At 40.8% G+C, this 16,764-nt stretch overlaps 2 protein-coding genes across 4 annotated transcripts in view; both read right to left on the bottom strand.

Moving 5' to 3' along the window:
- The window catches only part of kctd5b (potassium channel tetramerization domain containing 5b), a 35,174-nt gene extending 31,188 nt beyond the window's left edge, over nucleotides 1-3,986 (bottom strand). For both annotated transcript variants that reach the window (XM_035756353.2, XM_035756354.2), the window contains exon 1: nucleotides 3,052-3,986. In XM_035756353.2, coding sequence (XP_035612246.1) covers nucleotides 3,052-3,273 — 222 coding nt within the window. In that variant the 5' untranslated portion in view covers nucleotides 3,274-3,986. The remainder of the gene's footprint in view (nucleotides 1-3,051) is intronic.
- Nucleotides 3,987-4,132: 146 nt separating this feature from the next.
- On the bottom strand, nucleotides 4,133-16,697 carry pdpk1b (3-phosphoinositide dependent protein kinase 1b). Of its 2 annotated transcripts, none has more exons than XM_035756352.2 (14): nucleotides 16,572-16,697; nucleotides 9,831-10,103; nucleotides 9,539-9,581; nucleotides 9,229-9,366; nucleotides 8,936-9,080; nucleotides 8,615-8,712; nucleotides 8,402-8,477; nucleotides 8,172-8,240; nucleotides 7,923-8,019; nucleotides 7,564-7,737; nucleotides 7,160-7,383; nucleotides 6,914-6,971; nucleotides 6,498-6,650; nucleotides 4,133-6,306 (listed from the first exon to the last, which is right to left on the bottom strand). In XM_035756352.2, the coding sequence occupies exons 2-14, from the start codon at nucleotides 10,044-10,046 to the stop codon at nucleotides 6,193-6,195; spliced, it is 1,605 nt and encodes a 534-aa protein (XP_035612245.1). In that variant the 5' UTR covers nucleotides 10,047-10,103; nucleotides 16,572-16,697; the 3' UTR covers nucleotides 4,133-6,192. The 2 variants fall into 2 exon arrangements, with proteins under 2 accessions (XP_035612245.1, XP_035612244.1); XM_035756351.2 differs by lacking the exon at nucleotides 16,572-16,697 and adding an exon at nucleotides 16,079-16,290.
- Nucleotides 16,698-16,764: the final 67 nt, after the last annotated feature.

The following is a 16,764-nucleotide window of genomic DNA, read 5'->3' as shown; positions in this document are numbered from 1 at the left end:
AACCTACACTCAGTGATTGATACACTGATTTCATTCCCTTGTTTGAGCGAGTTGGACTCATTCCTTCTCTCTACTGTATCTTGACATATGTCATTTTGCTGATGTCTTTCCTATTTAGGGTTCATCTTCATTTTCGTTACATGAAATAGTAAAAAGGTTGAATTAAGATATAAACTACCCTTGGTGCAGGGTTTGCACTTTCATAGACATTTCTTGTCAGATCGACTATCACCTCAGGCTTGACAGCTGCAGTTCACAAGCACGTGCAGGACAGACTACACAGATCTATTGTCAATGACAGGGTACACTCAAGGAAGTAAACAAACTCAGCATGACCAGTGAAATTGTATGGATTTTTAAGAACTTAATTATGCAATGCTACAGTTAGCAGAACAACATGATTGCAGTCCTTATAACGTGAGTAGACCCAAAATAGATCACACACACGATAAAAATGGCCAGCTAGCTTGTTTGCAAACAAGCACACTTCGGAAGCAATAGAATGGGCATGAACATTTGATCATGATCGCGTGATACAGTGTTGCAGACTAGTGAGTTACGCTTAGAACGAACGAGTAAGTTACTGACAGAGAAAGGAAACCAATTACACATCACCTAAGCACTTGATTAAAGTTAGCTTTCCACAGAAAGTTTGTATACAATCATAATTGAAACGCGTCCACAATAACAACCTTTCCTCAAAAACGTTACGATTGTAACACTGCCTGTCCAAATCAGCGTTCTTTCTATACTAGCACTCACACACATTAAAAAATATATATTGTTTCATTAACCTTCCGACTTGGTCAGAAACACAGGGGGACAAATGATTACCAAAACAAATTCTGTGAGCCATTGCCAAAAGCTATGAAATCTGGTTGACTGAAAAAACATATTTTGAGACTGTACCCTACTTTGTAGTAACAATAACATTCAATTTGACAAATGTAGTCTTTAAATACACACACATTCAAGGTAAATATGAAATGTAGTTTAATTAGGAAATAAGCTATTTTGTTTTTTAATGCTCAGGTTGAACTTACAATTTAAAAACATTGCAAATCTACAATTTAAAGCACAAAAAGGTAGGCCACCATTATGTCACCCCCTGAAATGTGCAGTCAAATACATTTTTTACCTGGCCAAATTCTTAAAATGGCCTGCAAAAAAAAGAAAAAAAAAAGTTTCACACTCCCCACTATTTGTTTCTGCAGTGAGGATTCACCACATTTAGTTTAAAAAATAATGAACATATCTGCAGAAAAACATTGTTTTAAACTCAAAAAGCAGTAGTAGCTGTATGCAAATCACAGCTGAACGGCTCTTTCACAGATGCGATTCGGTTTCCCGACGTTCACCAAAAAGACCGTTCGACCCATCACTTAAAGCTGTTATTAACATAAAACACTTGCAGCAATTGATGTTTAATTCTCAATGGAAAATACCAGTGTCCTTAAACTGGACATGGTCACCAATACAAAAAACAAATACAATTAATTATAGCACTGAAAATACAAATTTCAATAAGGTAATATGCTATATTGTTAAGACTTATGTAGGCACTCAATGCCAAACTAATACCCAAGCATTGTAACAAGTAGTCAGAGTAAAGACAGCACTGGAGGGGACGACTGGCGAGCCATTTCAGGAAGCTAAGATGACAATGCATGATCATTAAATGTCCTTGAGCTAATTCTAGTTAGTCTACGTTGTATCAACCAACTCTTTACAATGTTTGTAGCTACCTTGGTAACTAGAGAACCAGTTCTGCTCTCCTGCTAGCTAGCTAACAGTACCAACTAGATACTTGTGTGTATGTGGACACCCCTTCCCTTCGAATTAGTGGATTTGGGTATTTGCTGACAGGTGTATAAAATCGAGCACAGATGCATGCAATCTCCATGGACAAACATTGGCAGTAGAATGGCCTTACTGAAGAGCTCAGTGCCTACCAATGTAGCACGTTATAGGATGCCACCTTCCCAACAAGTCTGCCCAGGCCAACTCTAAGTAATGTTATTTTCAAGTGGAAACATCTAGGAGCAACAACGGCTGAGCCGTGAAGTGGTAAGAGCACATAAGCTCACAGAATGGGACCCCCAAGTGCTGAAGGGTGTAAAAATCTGGAAGCAATGTCAGCACAAGAACTGTTCGTTGGGAGCTTCATGAAATAGTTTTTCATGGCCGAGCAGCCGCACACATGCCTAAGATCATTGTGCGTAATGCCAAGCGTCTGCTGGAGTGGTGGAATCAAGCTTCACCATCTGACAGTCTGACGGACAAATCTGGGTTTGGCAGACACTAGGAGACACTACCTGCCCCAATGCATAGCGCCAACTGTAAAGTTTGGTGGTGGAGGAATAATTATCTGGGGCTGTTTTTCAGTTCAGGCTAGGCCCCTTAGTTCCAGTGAGGGGAAAGCTTAATATTACAGCATACAATGACATTCTAGACAATTTCGTGATTCCAACTTCTTGACAACAGCTTGAGGAAGGCCCTTTCCTGTTTCAGCATGACAATGCCCCACGCACAAAGCAAGGTCCATACAGAAATGGTTTGTCGAGATCAGAGTGGAAGAACTTGAATGGCCTGCACACAGCCCTGCCCTCAACTCCATCAAACACCTTCGTAATGAATTGGAACACCGACTGAGAGCCAGGAATAATCGCACAACATCATAACCGACCTCACTAATGCTATTGTGGCTGAATGGAAGTAAGTCCCCACAGCAATGTACCAACATGCTGCTTTAGCGGGATGGACCATAACTCCATATTAATACGCATGATTTTGGAAGGAGATGTTCGACGAGCAGGTGTCCACATACGTTTGGTCATGTAGTGTACGTCGTTTGACGGCTGTTGGAATCTGGAATTAACGTTAATAAACTAGCTAGCTGGTAGTCGTTTGCAATCGGTCATAAAATATCCCTTTCACTACATTATACCATTACATTTGCAGACTACCTAGTTAGGCGAACCCACAGACTTTGAATTATTCACCATTGACACAATAAACCCGGAGAAGGCTAGCTAAATCGGCTAACATTACCTTATCAGAGTCGAGGTCGGGGTCAGCCTGGCTCAGTCGGTACAGAAATGATTTCGGATCTCGGCACAGCGTCTGTCGTGTTGTTAAGAAATACGTTCCCCCCACGTTCAATCGAACCCATTTGGATGCCCCGTTACTGGTTGAGTGGGTTTTTTCCCCGGTAGAATGAGTCAAACACCTCCGATAAACGGAACCACAAGTATCGGAGCTGTTTTCTGCCATCCCCTCTTCTACGCCCTCCGGTATGACTGGGTGAGGCTGTTGACAGGAAGCTTTTCCTCTCCAGTAGGCTCCACGCCATTCACTGGGCTGCGTTCAGTACGAAAAAAAAACGTAAAAGGTGCTGTTCTGAACGACCAGTTAAAAAAAAAGAGGGGAAGGGTTGTGGATTGAAAATACACCGCTGCCCGTTAAAGTCACTCATTGCTTCCAGACACAACATCCAAATGGCGCAAACGCACCTCATAGTCCCGGAGTATCAAACTCACCACGGCGAGCCGAAGCGTTTTTTATTTTCAACCAAGACCTAGACTACCAGGTGAGGCGATTTCCTTACTAATTTGTGACCTTAATTCAATCAAGTACAAAGGTGGAGCGAAAACTTGCAGACAACCAGGCCTTTGTGGAATGAGTTTGACACCTAGTTTGTTCAAGACATGAGCAGCTATAAAAAGAACCGGTTCAAGAACGTGGGGCCGTGTCGTTCAGTACAAGCAGTTACGAAACGCAGCATACGTTTAATCGAACTGAATGCACCCCAGGCGATACCACTCCTTTTCCTCCATCTACTAGAGGCCTACCACACAACTTATAGCATAATATGCAGTGAGCAAAGGGCAGAAAACTGTCAAACGTATCTCTGAAATACATAACATTCCTATCAATGTACACAACATTATTGAAATCAGGATACAGTAGACCTACTTACATTTCTACAGCTATGTTGGAATTTTAACACTTTCTTGCAAGCCTTTATATTGTATCAATTTAACACTATGCAGAAAACTGATGGACAGATGCATGACTGCTGAAACATTACAAATGTATTATGTCTGGTTGTAACAGAAGACAAGAGGCATGGTTTTATTGTATGCCTAAATCCCTACATGCTTTAATTACTGGACTACCAAGCATTACGTGGAAAATTCATCATTCAACTACTGACCTAGCGCACAAATAATCAGAGAGAGAATGAACAGATTCATTAAATTATCAGAAATATGATTAAATTACTGAGCAAATAGAAAATGTATATGATATAGTAAGAAAAAAAAGCTGTAAAATATTATAGTTTACAATAATTATTCACATTCAAAGGCTTTACATCTCAATACATACACAACATGGCCCCTGAACATGACTTCAATCCAAATATGATTCATATATTAGAATTTAAATAACACAGAATGAACTAGAGGCTAAACAATAGCCATCAAATAACCTTATACAAGAATAAAAATACAAAAACTGTATCCTAATATCATTGCATTTCTTGCTTCAGAGTTCAATAATACATTGTCTGTACATCACAGTTCTAGTCGGTTACAAACCAGGTAGAGTATTACATACAATGTAACCGACTGCCGCCCAACTTGATAAAAAAAAAAAAAAAGTCTAGCAAGAGAGCAAACACTTTCTATAGTGTTTCCTTACTTTAGAGAGATAGATACAGCAATTTCATCTCTTATTTGGATCAGATACCATTTAGCTGACATCAAAGCACGTTCAGCCCAAACCAGAGGCCTGCGGCTACTATTCACTCGCTCCAGTCACAAAAGGCAAATCAATCGCTTGATACATGGGCCATAATTGGGCCAGGTATCACATTGTAGAAAAACCATAGGAACACTCCCAATGAACCTTGATAACCCAAACAAGGCAAAGCTGCCAACTTGCCCTGGGACTACAGCTTTACTGTGATTGCTTCCAAGAAATGATAGTATAGTATTATGGATGTAATGCTCTGTTGATGCTTTCCTTATCACCAAAGCTGTTCAACATGGTGGTCAGCATTAGATTTAGTTTTAAACAGGACATACTTAAGATGAGCCGACAATCCCCACCCCCAAAAAACTAAAAGTATTCAAACCACAAAGAAATAGCCAGTGAATGGTAAAGAACAGCCAAATAATTCAATAATATTAGCCATGGTTGCCAATGCAGTCAAAATACCCACCTTAACTTTAATAAAACTACATCGCCAGTGCCCTGGGAGAGAAGCAGACAAGGCTGAGCTACAAAACTGGCCATGCAGGAAAGCTAAGCAGGTCTTATGATAAGAGAGTACAAGCTAGTGGCATGTTCACCTACCCCGTATTGGCAATGTAATGGATCTACTATTAGGGACTGTCCTCAGTCTCAGTCGACGAAGAACCAATGCTGAAGCAGAGCTACGCCTCACTTTGGGGACCAGCGATCCACTCCGAAACATTAACCTACAGACCCAAACTGAACTGCAATCATTAAGTACCAAGAGCCTTGAAAACCAATTAAAATATTAAACTCTGTGGACAATGGGGGTCAGACTAAAAATATAGTTTATTTGGTTAGTGCCTGGTTGCAGTGCGATACTGAACCAGGCAATAGTCTGCTCTAAGTATGGAGTATGTGAAGTTCAGGTCTGATCACAGAGGCATACAATGTTGGATTAAGAACTGGGTTGAGTGTCATACTGTGTTGGGATAGGCTCTAGTATACAAGTGATGCTGGATTGTGTTTTGTGGTTGAACAAGGAAACCAGTCCTTGCACTCAGGTGGTCCGAATGGTACCTTATGCCAGTGGAATTATACAGACAAGCCTGTCCTCTCCCTTTCTCTTGCAGAATATACAAGATGCCGATGTGCATGGAAGCAGTCACATCAACACGTGGGAAAATGCATTTAGAAGCCTCACAGAGAGCACAAAGAACAAGCAAAGCAAACCTTAAATCCCATGGTCTTTTTTTCTCCCTATTGGTTCTGCTTATTTCAGAGAAGGAAAATAAACAAGGTCTAGATGCCATAGATGCTAGCGTCTCTAAAATAGTTTTTTTTCTTCTTTTTTTTTTACATTGCTGTGAAGGGCACTCAGGAGGGTGTTACTCTGCTCCGTGATCGGCCTCAGAGCTAGGAGGAAGGAGTGGCGCAGGAGGAACTGCTCTCCTATAGGCCAAGATTTTGGTGCTTGTGATAAATCTTTCTCCACACTTCCTGGATCTTCTTACACCACTTGTCTGCATTTCCACTTGGGTCCATCAGATAGTATGTTCGATTGGGCTGTAAATAAATGCCAACAAAGATCAAATTTTTAAAAACCATTAAAAGCTGAGAAAGTCAATATAGTCAGAAGAGACCAGAGTTTGTGATCATGTAAGTTTGAAGCTACAAACTGTTGCTTTTTGCCAGTATACTTTTTTCTACAGTCATTACAGTGTCGTCAGTAAGTGTTAATTGCAGTTAACATTTACCGTGTGGACAAAGAAGGTCTTAAAGTTCTTGGCCTCTGGACGCAGCTCAGGGGACCAGGGGATCTCCCCCTTCAGGACCTTGTTGACAGGGTCCACGTAGTACAGGTGTGGCCCTTCAGTGAGGAGCAGCTGTCTCCGTCGAGCAAACAGGCCCTGCAATGGAATCATGAGACATGGCATGAGATCACCACCAGAGGGGGCTAGTTCTAAGAGTGGCATTACACACCAGAGGTGGTATTCCCCTTCGCTGCTGACCTAGAATCAGCTTTCTCCAGCTCAAACAAGTGAAACTACACACAAACACTGCTCCTCATTGTCAACAACTAAACATTTGGTAAGTTCAAAGTGATACTATTATGAACTTACTTACTATGAAAACTCTGGAGATGTGATGTAAAAGTTTGGCTTCCACTCACCTTCCGTTTATCCACTGGGCCCATTTTCAGGATCAAATTATTCTCAACAAACTGGTGCCTGCGTAAGCCAGTAATTGTAAGGGTTATGAGCAAGTACTTCCAAGCAAAGCTAAGCAATGTAAACAAAAAAGTTCTTACAACACACTTCAAACTATCAATGTACATTCCAACGTCAAATGTTCATGGTCAAACCGAATTTAAAAAAATAATAATTGCAATGAGAGAGTTCCTCAGAGTGGGGCTCACCAGGGGTTTCCACTCGTCTGTTTGTCCAGCAGCAGCTGCTTCTCCTCCTCGGAGAACAGCAGGTCCAGCTCAAACGAGTTGTTGTCCAGGTCGTGGATGTACTGCTCGATGTTGCTGCTGGACCTCTGCGGCGCTGGGGGAATGGTCTCAGGCGTAGAGAGCGAGTGGGACGAGCTGGACTGGGCCACCTGCATGCTGCTGAACTGGCTCAGGAGGTCGTCATACTGGGGAATTACAGGAGATGGGGGCAGAAGGTGGTTAGTTGGATTATTGCATGGGCTTTTACATGGCACAAAGATATAGATCCTATGAATTAACAGGATTCTTGAAAAATCACAAGCCAATATGACACAGTGGCCAAGTTTCATGTTGCCAAGTTCTAAGTATGGGTGGAAGTGTCTCACGTTTCCATAGCAGTCCTCGTCATCCTCAGACATGGCTGGCAGGTAGGGGGTGAGCTTGGGTGGCGTCTGCACATGGAGGTCTCCCCAGGAGATGGTCTCGAAGAACGGGTGTCCCCTCAGGGGGTCGTACCCTCCCATCTCCTCGCAACCGATTCTCTTGGAGGGGTCCAGCGACTGAGAGAAACAGAATCGCATTAATGTACACAAACACACTGATCCATAGCCTTCTAATCTTACTACAATTTATTAATCCAGTCTGTGGATAATCGAGAGATTCACCATAACATGTTGTAGAATCCTGTACTACAGTGCTCATATTACAGAAATACTTTGAATATATTGATGAAAACAAGACCTACCAAAAGCTGTTCAACAAGATCTTTCGCTTTGGGGAAGAACTTCTCTGGAAATTCATACTCCAGCTTGATTATCTTCTGGAATATTAGGTACTCGTTTCTGGTCGGAAGTAAGCACAGAAGGACAGTTTGTGAAGTAGAAGTAAGAGCAGCTCCATAAAATGTAATATCCAGATGAGTTTATCACAAGTTTAGTACTAGCCTAAAACAAAAAAGGTGAGAGGCCACAAGCAGACATCGTGCTCTACATACCCAGCTCTGAAGGGTGGTAGCCCAGCCACCAGCTGATAGACTATGCATCCCAAGGCCCAGAGGTCAGAGCTGAAACACACAACCAGTTGATATCAGTATGACATCCTATCGGAGAAGGACAGACATTCACTAACTGCATGGGAAAACAATGCATTGGCACAACACTGAAAAGGAGTAGATGAAAACCAAGCGAGTTATGAAGAGGTCCTCCATGCTCGAATCCCAGTTACCTCTTGCAAGCAGATTTCTCTGTCAGCAGCTCTGGAGACACATACTGCGCAGTTCCTACAAAGGAGTTCGCTCTCGCTGCAAAACAATAAGAGGATGTGACTGATCAAAACGGTAAAGAGATCAAATTTGGGTATTAAACTAAAAACATCAAATGAGGGAATGTTCAGGGAGGAATAAATTGCAATTATTGCATCCTGTTGATAAACATCTACCTTGTTTGCTATCGGAAGATAATTGCTTTGCTGTTCCAAAGTCTGTTATTTGGATGTGCATGTCTTCGCTCAGTAAAATATTCTCAGGTTTAAGGTCTCTGAAAGACAAAATAAGCAAATGTGAGGGAACCTAGTCAACCTACATTTTCAATAACAGAATATGGCATAGCAAGAAGGGCTCATTTGTGTTAAGTGGCAGCAAGTTTACAAGTCTAGTTATTCATACAAATATTGTAAAATGTCATGTTAAAATGTATTATATAAATTGAACTAGAATATCCTGTAACATATGACAGGCTTACCGGTTCAGACATTTCCTACCTGTGAATAATCCCCTTCTCATGCAAATATTCTAGTGCGCAAACAATTTCCGCCGAGTAGAATCTAGTACAGGTCTCATCAAAAGAACCGATTTTGCGAATATATTTCAAAAGCTCTCCATTCTTAGCATAGCTAAGGCCAAAATCTGATAGCAAGTTGTTAAGGAAAACTACCCGTCAAAGGAACAAACAAGAGACAAAACATTTTAATCATACAGACAAGATAAGTTGCTAAGCAAGTGGGTGATGCAGCCAGGCTCCGAGTCATCGTGGTCTCGTCTTATTAAAGGATACACAACTTTTCATCATCTTGAAATGTAAAGTAGAGTTTGACAAAGAATGGGTGATCTAGGTTTGACATCACATCCCTTTCTCTTTTCACGTACTGTGCCTTGTTCTCCTTCATAATATGCCGCTTCTCCAAAATTTTTACTGGAAGAGAGAAAAGTTAGGAGTGAATTTGAGGGTAAATAGCAGAAAAGAAAACACGATAAACAGAAACTTTGCACTTCTGACAATCCTTTACCTGAGAAAATACCATTGAAGAGAAACAGTATTGCACATGGAAGCGGAGTTCACAGTGAATGCCTACATTTCAACTTACTTGCATATTCTTTTGCCGTTGCCTGTTCTCTTGCAAGGACAACCTAGAGAAAAAAATATATACAATGTTTGAAGAAAATATATTTCTACAACTAAAGCAGTAGACCACTTCATCACCATGGTAAATGAGGTGCCAGGCTAATTTAAAATCCATTGAAACTACTCAGCCATTCCTTTACAATAAACATTAATTGAAGTTGAGTCACTGGAGTATATGACTACAAAAATGCTTGCGTGTAACACCATCTATCTGAGACTAATTCGTAAGTAAAAATGGAATGCAGGCTACATACGGTTGAGAACGAGCCCTCTCCTAGTATCTTGCCGAATTTGAAGTCCTCTGGCCTCTTTTTGCGCGGCTGGGGGGCCTGCCGGAGCTCGGAGCCCTGGCTGGTAGGCTTGCCCGGAGCCCGGGACTCAGAGGTGGGGCCATCCATGCTAGGACAGTGGCTGCTACTTGCGCCTGGGATACCAAGTGGCGAGCAGGAGTCGGGCTGATTTCTTACCATTGATGGATGTGGGCAGGAACAGATGACAACGCTGGATTGAATGGGCACAACATCATACTGTAAGGTAGAGGAGAAAGGGCCGACATTAGGTGACTTACCCACAGCATAGGCATGATTGTCTGTCTAGACTTGGGGCTATCATTCTCAGTTATGTGAATGATTGAGGACAACAACCAACCGAGCCACTGCCTGTTCACACCACTATCATCCAGAAGGTGAGGTCAGTACAGGTGCATCAAAACTGGGACCGAGAGACTGAAAAACAGCTTCTATCGCAAGGCCATCCGACTGTTAAATAGCCATCACCAACACATGAGGCTGCTGCCCTATATACATACACTTGAAATCACTGGCCACTTCAATAATGGAATACCGGTCACTGTAATGTTTACATATTTTGCATTAATCATCTCATATGTATATACTGTATCTTAGTCTATGCCGATCTGACATTGCTCATCCAAATATTTATATATTCTTAATTCCATTCCTTTACTTAGATGTGTGTATTGTGAAATTGTTAGATATTACTGCACTGTTGGGAGCTAGAAACAAGCATTTCGCTATACCAGCAATAACATTTGCTAAACACGTGTATGTGACCAATCAAATTTGATGTTTAATGTCTTGTCTCAAACACACCAATAGCGTTTTCCTGCCGAGAGTACTTATAAAATCAGTTTGCACTGTCTTCACATGTATAAACGCATGAAAATGTCTGCAGTCAGACGTCAACAGTGCAGTGAACAATCGGTAGATGAATGGGAAATCCACATTCGGTGCGATGTGTGTAGTGTAAAGGGTTAAGTGGATAGGGCTAAATTGAAATGTTTCTAACAGAATAAATATTGAAAGCAGATGCATAACCATGGTAGCAATTAAAAGGGAACAGTTTAGAGATTATGGAAAAAATGTGACTAATAGTGAGTACACAACCGTTCACCTGATAAGACTCAATCCAAACATTATAATTGATTTTATGTGTATTTTACATTTGACTGTACTTTTTGCCACATTTGTTGATAACGAAATCTGAAAATACACTGGATAATAGAGGTCGACCGATTATGATTTTTCAGAGCCGATACCGATTATTGGGGGACCAAAAAAAGCCGATACCGATTAAATCGGCCGATTTTTAAAAATGTATTTGTAATAATGACAATTACAACAATACTGAATTAACACTTATTTTAATATAATATATCAATCAAATCAATTTAGCCTCAAATAAAGAATGAAACATGTTCAATTTGGTTTAAATAATGCAAAAACAAAGTGTTGGAGAAGAAAGTAAAAGTGCAATATGTGCCATGTAAAAAAAGCTAACGTTAAGTTCCTTGCTCAGAACATGAGAACATATAAAAGCTGGTGGTTCTTAACATGAGTCTTCAATATTCCCAGGTAAGAAGTTTTAGGTTGTAGTTATTATAGGACTATTTCTCTCTATACCATTTGTATTTCATTCACATTTGACTAATGGATGTTCGTATAGGCACTTTAGTATTGCCAGTGTAACAGTATAGCTTCAGTACCTCTCCTCGCTCCTACCTGGGCTCGAACCAGGAACACAACGACAACAGCCACCCTCAAAGCAGCATTACCCATCGCTCCACAAAAGCAGGGGGAACAACCACTCCAAGTCTCAGAGTGAGCGATGTTTGAAACGATATTAGCGCGCACCCCGCTACCTAGCTAGCCATTTCACATCGGTTACACGAGCCTAATCTCGGGAGTTGATAGGCTTGAAGTCATAAACAGTTGCTGGCAAACGCGTGAAAGTGCTGTTTTAATGAATGCTGTCGTGCCTGCTGGTGCCTACCATCGCTCAGTCAGACTGCTCTATCAAATCATAGACTTAATTATAACATAATAACACACAGATATACGAGCCTTAGGTCATTAATATGGTCGAAGCCGGAAACTATCCTCTCGAAAACAAGATGTTTATTCTTTCAGTGAAATACGGAACCGTTCCGTATTTTATCTCCATAAGTCTAAATATTCCTGTTACATTGTACAACCTTCAATGTATGTCATAATTACATAGAATTCTGGTAAATTAGGTGGCCCAAACTGTTGCATATACACTGACTCTGCGTCCAATGAACGCGAAAGAAGTGACACAATTTCACCTGGTTTAATATTGCCTGCTAACCTGGATTTCCGTTAGGTAAAGATGCAGGTTTAAAAATATATACTTCTGTGTATTGATTTTAAGAAAGGCATTGATGTTTATGGTTTGGTACACATTGGAGCAACGATACGCACCGCATCGATTATATGCAACGCAGGACACGCTAGATAAACTAGTAATATCATCAACCATGTGTAGTTATCTTATAAAAAACAATCATAATCACTAGTTAAGTTTAATGCTAGCTAGCAACTTACCTTGGCTTACTGCATTTGCGTAAAACAGGCAGTCTCCTCGTGGAGTGCAATGAGAGGCAGGTGGTTAGAGCGTTGGACTAGTTAACTAAGGTTGCAAGATTGAATCCTCCAAGCTGACAAGGTAAAAATATGTCGTTCTGCCCCTGAAGGAGGCAGTTAACCCACCATTCCTAGGCCGTTATTGAAAATAAGAATGTGTTCTTAACTGACTTGCTTAGTTAAATCAAGATGAAATAAAGGTGTAATTTTTAAAAATTTAAATTCAATTTAAATAAATAAATAATTTTAACAGACTTTTCGGTGTCCAAAACTACCGATTTCCGATTGTTATGAAAACTTGAAGTCGGCCCTAATTAATCGGCCATTCCGATTAATCGGTCAACCTCTACTGGATACATTCAGTAACATGATAAGAATAATGCGATCATAGCTGTGCCATTGAGGAACTAAAGCATGCACACTTGTTTTGTTTGGAACATAGCCCTGTATCCCCTACATCACACAATTAATGTTGTTAACACAATCCAAAAACAGTCCAGTAGAAATCGCAATCTGGGTAAGGTGGGCATCATTTGAAAGCTAGTAATACCGCCAACATTAGAAAATTGGATCTTACATTGTTCGGCTGTCACAAGGCAATTCATAGAGGCAGATTGTAATTGTGGTGCGCATAGAATGGAGTCATGAGGGCATTCAGATGCGTGGTCAAATTTTCTTCACAATACAGCAAACAGACTCATTCTGTTCAGAATGACCCAAGGTATAAAGCCATGTCATCTTTTAACAGTACATCAAACGTAGTGATCATAAAACTCATGTAATATACAGTGTCAACGTTTATGATATAGAAATGTGAAATGCACATTTGGACTCAAGGGTGTTTGGCTTGCTTGTATGACAAAGGTACTTATTATCCTCAACCTCTCATCATTCCAAATACATCAACTCCTCTTAATTAACAGCATTTCCCTCACTCAGACGAAAAACTATTACAACCGTTTCCAATAAGCTGGATGGATGGAGGCAACTTCTTGCGGTGTGCAGCACTCAAGTTCAGAACAGCTGTCAGGAAGCGCAAACCCTGAGCTCTGAAGTCCTGTATAGCATATCTTACTGTACAGCCAATTTAGGCACACAGACATTTTCTAACTCTATATGGGTAGGAGTGTAAAGGGCTACGCTATGCCATGTTCAGTTACAGTTCTTTAAGAGTGTAGGTGTGACAAAACAGCTCAAACTCTGTTCTCTGGAGGGTCTGAGGGCCCCATAAGGAGGCAGGCTAACTCAACCTAGACATGCGCAGGAAAGCACACTGTACCAAACTGTCGACATGTGCATGACAGAATCTAATAAAGACATGTTAATTTGGGGTGACAGAGTAGCCTAGTGGTTAGAGCATTGGACTAGTAACCGGAAGGTTGCAAGTTCAAATCCCAGAGCTAACAAGGGAGAAATCTGTCGTTCTGCCCCTAGGAACCCACTGTTCCTAGGCCGTCATTGAAAATAAGAATTTGTTCTTAACTGACTTGCCTAGTTAAATAAACGTAAAAAATAATAATAATCCCCACTGTCAGGGGACAGTATTTCCTTTGCACTTTTGAGTCATGTGTTGTTTCTATACATTTTGTCATGTCTGGAAGACCGGTTGGCTAAGTGTAATAAGGATAGCTGGCAGGGTTCCAAGCCCAAGTCTGAGCACAGGTGAAGAGCATTATGTTCTATTTACAACCTTGGGCTCGTTCCACTCAAGACATGCTTAGTTGAGGATGAGGCAAAACTTCAAGGCAACAAAAATGACATTAATATAACGTAGGCATTCTTGAATCATCTAGCTATTTAGGTCATCATGATCAGTAAGTGACCTCATACCTTATGCTCACAATGGGGCAATTTAATCACAAGGGGTGGAGATGTATCTAGTTGACAAGACAATGTTAAGTCGATAAACTCCTGACCCAACCCTTTCCATGGAATAAAAATCCCACTTACGTCCTCCAGTGAGACGTCAAATGTGGTGCATTTTCCTAAGCAAATAGCTAACTAGCATCCCGCCTACCATCCTGTCATTAACTAGCTAGCTAATCTTAAACAAATTAGCATTGGATAACAGTTTGCGAATGTGAGCGAGGACGCCCAACGGTTGTTTCTTTTAGTAAGCAAGCATCACGAATGTTCAGAATCTTTAAAAAATGGCAAACATACAAGCACTATCTAAAAGACCTATCACCGGCCAAATGAAAAGCTTTAGATTTTATAAATATCCAATCCAAAATTGTAAACTGAGTTAACATGCGAACGTTAGCTTGCTACCCAGTATATGCTGGGAAATTAGAAGCTAGCTAGCTTTTTCAGCTCGTTAGGCAGTTTAGCAAAAGGGAGACATGTATTATTATTATTAGTCGAACACGGACAAATGAAATCTCGAGCGAGCAGCTACTGTAGCTCGTCGACCGCGACACACAACAAGGTGTGGCCAGATTGGTTCCTTATCCATCGGCGAACTACCAAACGTTACATCGTATTGATTCGGTTATGCAGCTAGGATGCGACATTACATGGGTCTCAGTCTGCTAACGTAACCAACTAGTTTGTTAGCATCATCGGCTAATTCTAGAGCTGACGCTTCAAGTATCAACAAGTTAGCGTCCTACCTAATTAACTAGTGGTAGTAAGTTGACACAGCTATCTAGATATCAAGTTACTTTCCAAATAGCTAACGTTAGCCCTTGCCCACTAGCAGTATAGCTAACGTTAGCCATTTTATAATCTAAATATTGAAAACACGAACTAGTTCGCAATCCCTTTGCTTTGCGTGGTAGCAACGGTTAGCAAAGTTACTGTGTTGGATAGTCAACCGCCAAGTTGGCTGACTGGCTAACAACCTGGAATTCAACTCACGTTAGCTAAAAGTAAAGCGAGCCAGCATGCTGGCAGGATAACTTCATTGACAAATTAGCTAATTTAGCCAAAATAATAGCCTAAAGTATCTACGTAGTCGTTAACGTTACCACATTTCAAACAATGTAAAACTACCTAGCTATAACGTTAAGTTAATGTTTCTATTTGCTAACAAAACCAACATAGTAATAGTAATCAAGCTAACAAGCTCCGTGAACTTGAAGTGAAAAAAAGGTTTGAAAACGTAACGTTAGCTAGGTACCTCAAAGGGATGGACCGCGTCTTGTACCGTTAGTTACTATTTGTCCCACTACAAATTGTCAAATCGAGAAGATTTAATCTAGCTAGCTAACGTTAGCAATATTTAATTAAACGTCAATTTTCGTCCTCATGCTAGGTTAGCCAATGCAGCCCATTGGCACTGGAATCCGTGAAAATGGATTGGCTAAACTAGATAGAATAAGGACGAAAAAAGCAGTGAAAGCGACCATTTCCATCCATACGTTTTCAAACCATTTCACTAGAAGTTCACCAAGGTGAAAATATATTTTCATATGGTCGTTTCGACTATTCCTTGTAACTGGTCGAAATGTTTTGGTTAGCTAGTCAGAGGTCCTCGTACTGCTGCGCTGTTTTAAATGAGGGCCTAACACATCGAAAATGTTGTCAAACTGCCGCCAAACAATACATCTTGAGCAACGGCTTCGAATTGAAATTCGGATGAAAGAGCCAATACTCACTATTTGACTTGTAGCTCTTGCCATGGAAGTTTTCCGCTAGTATTTATTTGGGAAAAAATGATTACAGAACATCCATTAATGGCTGCCTCTGCACCTTCATTTTTCCAGCTGTGACGTCGTTCCACAACAATGTTACCGCAAAGACAGAAGATGATAGGCCTACTTCCCTGTATCCGCCCCCTTCGCATCGTTTCGACTGAACCTCGTCAATGTGAAGACGACGATAGTCGTTTCAGGAAAAAATCCAAAACGTCTAGTTCTATTTCAAATCGCATAACTAATAACCAGCAGCATACGAAATACGTTACGGCTATATAATAATAGGCCTTTACTGTATTCACACTGCAGATGCTTCATGTCATGGTCTTCTTTCAAATGTTTGAAACTTAGTATGTTCAAGTACAACCCCTGTTCAAATATATTTTCTACCATCCACACACTTTTCATACTCAATATCTTATCTTTGCTGTTGATGCCTAATGTCATTGAATACCCATCTCTGCTGCTTTTCTTTTTCATATTGTAGGGAATTCGGTGGGTAGCCCTGACAGGGACTCGAACCCGCGTCCAACGACTGTCAAACTAACACCTTAACTGTTATGCATCTCTTGTCGAGGTGGCTTCATTACCCTTTTTTTGTGAGAACGTGTCCCCACGATTCTCTATAACAAAGTTCCTGACGTGTA

The sequence above is a fragment of the Oncorhynchus keta genome, chromosome 3, assembly GCF_023373465.1.
Source record: "Oncorhynchus keta strain PuntledgeMale-10-30-2019 chromosome 3, Oket_V2, whole genome shotgun sequence".
Taxonomy (NCBI): Eukaryota; Metazoa; Chordata; class Actinopteri; order Salmoniformes; family Salmonidae; genus Oncorhynchus; species Oncorhynchus keta.
The sequence above is the reverse complement of the archived record's forward strand: the minus strand, read 5'-3'. Positions and strand labels throughout refer to the sequence as shown.

Excerpts from the sequence above, each read along its gene's own strand:
- pdpk1b (XM_035756351.2), bottom strand. The coding sequence starts at position 16,102 with ATGGCAAGAGCTACAAGTCAAATA. Across the intron at positions 7,738-7,922 it reads ATCTTGTTGAACAGCTTTTG|TCGCTGGACCCCTCCAAGAG; the intron begins GTAGGTCTTGTT and ends TGTTTCTCTCAG. Across the intron at positions 6,972-7,159 it reads CAGACGAGTGGAAACCCCTG|GCACCAGTTTGTTGAGAATA; the intron begins GTGAGCCCCACT and ends TGGCTTACGCAG.